Here is a 6612-nt window from a genome sequence, read left to right as displayed (position 1 = left end):
TCTCTGCGTTGGGGTTGGGGCATTGGGGATGGGGAGATTATTCACGAGACCAGACGGAAGAGCACCTCCTGCTGGTAGTCCAACACCACTTCCAGCACCAGATGCATGGTCTCCCATCCAAAGAGTATCCACAGCCCGGACTGCTGCATTATGCAGGAGCCACCACTGGTGCTGCTGACATGGACTTGGACTAAATGACTTGAGTCACATGTCTGGAGAGAATCGTGAGAATATCGTGAAAAAAACAAATCAATCTATGGTGATGATAACCTTTTTTTTTTTAATTGCAAAATGGCTTTGAATCTTTACAAAAATACCAATATGATCAGGTGCATATCAGAACAGACAAAATAGAAATCAAAACAGATAAGGCAAAGAAATCATACATAACAATAGGGAAATTAATTGATGATAACCTTGAGGTGAAGCTGTCGTGAAGGTAGAGCACCCCCCCCCCCCCCTCTCTCCTCTCCTGTCCTCTCCTCCTCTCCTCTCCTCTCCTCTGTGGTTCAGTCAGACAGGAACAACATGGCGCCGGGAGCAGCGTTAGCTTCTGGACCAGTCGTTGTGTGAGAGGCCGTGCCTGTGATCGGGCAGGATGAACCTCTGCGCCCAGTATTTACGGTAAATCCACAGAAAAATCATCTGTCCGCATTTTCAGCCGATCGAACCTTTGATGTTGAAGCGAGAAGATGAGTTGTTTCGTGTGGTTGCTAACGTTAGCTCGCTAGCTTGGGACCAGCCCCCTGTTCTGAATGTTGGCGCTAGCTAGCTGTTAGCATCTCACAACAACAAACAGTCGATGCTGCCTGGCGTGTTCCACACTGTGGCTCAGATGTGTGTAGTGCTTGGCGTCAACTGTTTGCTTGTAGGTACATTGAATGTTGTCGGGCTGTGTTCGTGAAATGTGGACAAAATTTCTGTTTTAACCTTACCCGCCATACAGGGATACAGTGTGTTGTCGCTAGCTAGCTTTAGCTTGCTAACGTTAGCGACTTTCTGCGTATGTCAGGATGCCATGGCATGTTGAATGACGTGAATGGTATTATTCACTAACATTGTTATTATTGAATGTGTTTGGAGTATACTAACACCAGCCTTTTCACTCAATTGATCTGTCTGTATGTCTGAAGGCTGACAGTGTTAAATCCACCCCAAAGCTAAAGGTAACGTTATGTGGGTAACGTTAGTTCACTTGGTGGTCAGTAACGCCATGGTTTGTTATGTTACATTCTCCAACGCATGTTGGATGCAGGAGTGTGTCTGAGGCCGACACACCACCAGTCTGTCCTGAACACTTATATTAGCTAGTTAACGTTAGAATGGAGCCACAGCCGGTACAGACGTAACGTTAAGACCCGCTAGCAACATTGAACAGTCGCACTTGCAAGTGATAGCCACATTATTGGCCTGTAAGCACATCCCCTATATTAGTTAGCCATCTATTCTCAATAAACATGAAGTATAACATTATGTAATGATGAACGCTAACAAGTCAATGTGTGTCTATTAAAACTGTCCCAACTGTTTAAGCTGCTGTGTGTCGTGCAGCATGGTGTGGATTCTGTGTCTGTCTAATCTGTGTCTCTCTCTGTTTACATCCTCACAGTCTGTCTAATCTGTGTCTCTCTCTGTTTACATCCTCACAGTCTGTCTGTGCCTCTCTCTGTTTACATCCTCAATCTGTCTAATCTGTGTCTCTCTCTGTTTACATCCTCACAGTCTGTCTGTGCCTCTCTCTGTTTACATCCTCAGTCTGTCTAATCTGTGTCTCTCTCTGTTTACATCCTCAGTCTGTCTAATCTGTGCCTCTCTCTGTTTACATCCTCACAGTCTGTCTGTGCCTCTCTCTGTTTACATCCTCACAGTCTGTCTGTGCCTCTCTCTGTTTACATCCTCAATCTGTCTAATCTGTGTCTCTGTTTACATCCTCAGTCTGTCTAATCTGTGCCTCTCTCTGTTTACATCCTCACAGTCTGTCTGTGCCTCTCTCTGTTTACATCCTCAATCTGTCTAATCTGTGTCTCTCTCTGTTTACATCCTCACAGTCTGTCTAATCTGTGTCTCTCTCTGTTTACATCCTCACAGTCTGTCTGTGCCTCTCTCTGTTTACATCCTCAATCTGTCTAATCTGTGTCTCTCTCTGTTTACATCCTCAGTCTGTCTAATCTGTGTCTCTGTTTACATCCTCACAGTCTGTCTGTGCCTCTCTCTGTTTACTGTACATCCTCACAGTCTGTCTGTGTCTCTCTCTGTTTACATCCTCACAGTCTGTCTAATCTCTGTCTCTCTGTTTACATCCTCACATTCTGTCTGTGCCTCTCTCTGTTTACATCCTCAGTCTGTCTAATCTGTGTCTCTCTCTGTTTACATCCTCAGTCTGTCTGTGCCTCTCTCTGTTTACATCCTCACAGTCTGTCTAATATGTGTCTCTCTCTGTTTACATCCTCAGTCTGTCTGTGCCTCTCTGTTTACATCCTCACAGTCTGTCTGTGCCTCTCTCTGTTTACATCCTCACAGTCTGTCTAATCTCTGTCTCTCTGTTTACATCCTCACAGTCTGTGCCTCTCCTGTTTACATACATCATCACATACAGTCTGTCTAATCTGTGTCTCTCTCTGTTTACATCCTCACAGTCTGTCTAATCTGTGTCTCTCTCTGTTTACATCATCACAGACAGCCTGTGTCTGTCTAATCTGTAACTCTCTCTGTTTACATCCTCACAGACAGCCTGTGTCTGTCTAATATGTGCCTCTCTCTGTTTTACATCCTCACATACTCTAATCCAGTGGTTCTCAAAGTGGGGTCCGGGGACCCCTAGGGGTCCTTGAGGGTTCCAGGAATGATAGTGAAAATAAATTAATAATTTATTTTCACATAAGTAACATAATGACATATTCTGTTAGGCTATTTTGATCATGGGGTCTCATACACTTTCTGTAATAAAACATCTAAAAGCAAAACATCTTATCAGATGGGGGACCCTGGGACAAAATCTTATCAAATGGACGTCCGTGGGCTAATTTGTGTCAGTTTGGGGGTCCTCCTTGGTGTGAAAAAGTTTGAGAACCACACTGCTCTAACCTGTGCCTCTCTGTTTACATCCTCACAGACAGCCTGTGTCTGTCTAACCTGTACCTCTCTCTGTTTACATCCTCACAGACAGGCAGAGGCCCTGAAGGTGGACATGACAGGTATGTTTTATGGTTTGCTTATCACCTTCAACACTTTCCTTAATGCACTTCCATAGAATTCCATATCTGATTCTGCACCCTGGGGAGACCTGTCAGCAGTGTAGGCTGTGCACTGCATGGGCATGTATATTATTCATATGCAGGGGGGGAAATTAACCTTTTGTTTATGTAGTTTTTTGCAACCTCATCTCTTTCTCAATATTTTAAATTTTCACAATAACAAGACAAATCGCACAAGACAATGTCCTACAAAGACATACAATCAAGACAAAACAGACTGATGGACCATAAATAAATTGCCATGCCAATAGTACCCCCGCCCTCACTCATGTGTGTTGATGATTCTCCTAAATTAGTTCTATTAACCTCATATTAAACTTTTATAGGCCTCTAACACATCTGATTAGTAACTGGAAATCATTTGAATGACTCACCTTTAATACAATTCTGACAGTTTTCAATTGGAAAAAGTCGTGAGTTTTACCCAAGATGGGCCTATGAAATTATTTGGAATATTGTTTTTATCATTTTATAAATAGATTGTAATCCCCAATCTTTCCAAGTACCCCCTGCAATATGCTCAAGTACCCCTAGGGGTACACGTACCCCTGGTTGGGAATCACTGCTCTAAATGATAGTTGGTTGCTTTCCAAAGTGGCTGGTGGAGTAGACGAACTTACCAGACTCATGCAGACATTTAGCAGCTGGTGATAAATTTCCCCAGCTGATTCAGGACCCTGAGTTTGTGTCTTTCCTCTCTGTGGTCAGATTTGAAGCTGGTTGTCTCTCCTCTGTGTGGATCAGATTTGAAGCTGGGTGTCTCTCCTCTGTGTGGATCAGATTTGAAGCTGGGTGTCTCTCCTCTGTGGGTCAGATTTGAAGCTGGTTGTCTCTCCTCTGTGGGTCAGATTTGAAGCTGGTTGTCTCTCCTCTGTGTGGGTCAGATTTGAAGCTGGTTGTCTCTCCTCTGTGTGGGTCAGATTTGAAGCTGGTTGTCTCCTCTGTGCGTCAGATTTGAAGCTGGTTGTCTCTCCTCTGTGTGGGTCAGATTTGAAGCTGGTTGTCTCCTCTGTGGGTCAGATTTGAAGCTGGTTGCATCTCCTCTATGGGTCAGATTTGAAGCTGGTTGTATCTCCTCTGTGTGGGTCAGATTTGAAGCTGGTTGTCTCCTCTGTGTCGGTCAGATTTGAAGCTGGTTGTCTCTCCTCTGTGTGGGTCAGATTTGAAGCTGGTTGTCTCCTCTGTGTGGGTCAGATTTGAAGCTGGTTGTCTCTTCTCTGTGTGGGTCAGATTTGAAGCTGGTTGTCTCTCCTCTGTGTGGGTCAGATTTGAAGCTGGTCTCCTGTGTGGGTCAGATTTGAAGCTGGTTGTCTCCTCTGTGGGGGTCAGATTTGAAGCTGGTCTCCTCTCGGTACGTGCACATCTACAATGGCAAATTCGCTTTTCCGCTGTGTCGCAGCGTTTTGTGGGCGTGCAAACCAGCTTCCAGCTTGGAGCTGTAGCCTGTAGAAACGTTGTACACAGGAGGGTGCGGGGAGGAAATGTGTAAGAAGAGCTGTCATTGGGTAGCTTCAACGAAAGGTCCCGCCCTAGTCCCGCCCCGCGAGCGTGAAGCCGCTCGGAGACAAGCCGCCTCTAGTCTGCGACAGTGAAACGCTGAAACGCTGGGGGCGGTTCCAGCGCGATGTTGAAATGGACCAATCAGAATCGAGAATACAGCAAGACAGCCTATCAAGATGCAGCGTCAAAGCGGCTTTTTCAGCAGGCAAGCCGCCGTGCCATTGTAGATGTGCACGTACCGTCTGTGTGGGTCAGATTTGAAGCTGGTTGTCTCTCTGTGTGGGTCAGATTTGAAGCTGGTTGTCTCTCTGTGTGGGTCAGATTTGAAGCTGGTTGTATCTCCTCTGTGTGGGTCAGATTTGAAGCTGGGTGTCTCCTCTGTGTGGGTCAGATTTGAAGCTGGTCTCCTCTGTGTGGGTCAGATTTGAAGCTGGTTGTCTCTCCTCTGTGTGGGTCAGATTTGAAGCTGGTTGCATCTCCTCTGTGGCTCAGATTTGAAGCTGGTTGTATCTCCTCTGTGTGGGTCAGATTTGAAGCTGGTTGTCTCCTCTGTGTGGGTCAGATTTGAAGCTGGTTGTCTCTCTGTGTGGGTCAGATTTGAAGCTGGTTGTATCTCCTCTGTGTGGGTCAGATTTGAAGCTGGGTGTCTCCTCTGTGTGGGTCAGATTTGAAGCTGGTTGTCTCTCCTCTGTGTGGGTCAGATTTGAAGCTGGCTGCATCTCCTCTGTGGCTCAGATTTGAAGCTGGTTGTCTCTCCTCTGTGTGGGTCAGATTTGAAGCTGGTTGTCTCGCCTCTGTGGGTCAGATTTGAAGCTGGTTGTCTCTCCTCTGTGGGTCAGATTTGAAGCTGGTTGTCTCTCTGTGTGGGTCAGATTTGAAGCTGGTTGTCTCTCCTCTGTGTGGGTCAGATTTGAAGCTGGTTGTCTCCTCTGTGTGGGTCAGATTTGAAGCTGGGTGTCTCTCTGTGTGGGTCAGATTTGAAGCTGGTTGTCTCTCCTCTGTGTGGGTCAGATTTGAAGCTGGTCTCCTCTGTGTGGGTCAGATTTGAAGCTGGTTGTCTCCTCTGTGTGGGTCAGATTTGAAGCTGGTTGTCTCTCCTCTGTGTGGGTCAGATTTGAAGCTGGGGGCAGCAGAGGTGTGGACGTCCCGGCAGGCCCTGCAGGACCTGTACCAGAAGATGCTGGTGACTGACCTGGAGTACGCTCTGGACAAGAAGGTGGAGCAGGACCTGTAAGCCCCGCCTCCCTCTTCCCTCTTCACACCACGCATGTCACAACAGCCAATCACAGTCAAGATTACTTCAGTCACCAAGTCCCAAAACTAGGGCGCACGGTGGTGCAGTGGTAGTGCTGTCACCTCACAGTAAGAAGATCCTGGGTTCGATACCCGCCTGGGATGCTGTGGGCGCTGAGGGTGTGTCCCCATCTCCATGTCCTCACTGCCTACTGCCCAGGTGGGGTCATGAAAAGGGCCTTTCTGTGTGGAGTTTGCATGTTCTCCCTGTGCTCCCCTGGCTGGGGTTGAACCACCTGCTAAAAAGTATGTGAAAACAGTCCCAAAACTGACACAATATGTGTCTTGGTGACGTAGCAGATAAATATTAATAATAACTAATGTAGTGGTTAGGGATGGGCATCAATAATCGAAAATTTATCATTGATTTAAAATTGATCATTGATTGTTAACACGTTCACTGCCAATGACGAGTTGAGTCGTCAAAAAAAATCCAACGGTTGACTGCCAATGACGAGTTGAGTCGTCAAAAAAAAAAAAAAAAAAATTGACGGTGGGACGTGGATCAACGCCCCCCACGTCTCCTATAAAAATATTGGAGCCACCGAACGTGTACAACCCATTC

The 6612-nt window shown here is 46.4% G+C and overlaps 1 protein-coding gene across 3 annotated transcripts in view; it reads left to right on the top strand.

Moving 5' to 3' along the window:
- Positions 1-524: 524 nt before the first annotated feature.
- smg7 (SMG7 nonsense mediated mRNA decay factor) overlaps positions 525-6612 on the top strand; it is a 39812-nt gene continuing 33724 nt past the window's right edge. For all 3 annotated transcript variants that reach the window (XM_083659809.1, XM_083659810.1, XM_083659808.1), the window contains exons 1-3: positions 525-624; positions 3163-3194; positions 5867-5984. In XM_083659809.1, coding sequence (XP_083515935.1) covers positions 599-624; positions 3163-3194; positions 5867-5984 — 176 coding nt within the window. In that variant the 5' untranslated portion in view covers positions 525-598. The remainder of the gene's footprint in view (positions 625-3162; positions 3195-5866; positions 5985-6612) is intronic.

This window comes from Poromitra crassiceps, assembly GCF_964638095.1.
Source record: "Poromitra crassiceps genome assembly, chromosome: 23".
Taxonomy (NCBI): Eukaryota; Metazoa; Chordata; class Actinopteri; order Beryciformes; family Melamphaidae; genus Poromitra; species Poromitra crassiceps.
This window is presented reverse-complemented; position numbering and strand designations above follow the sequence as displayed.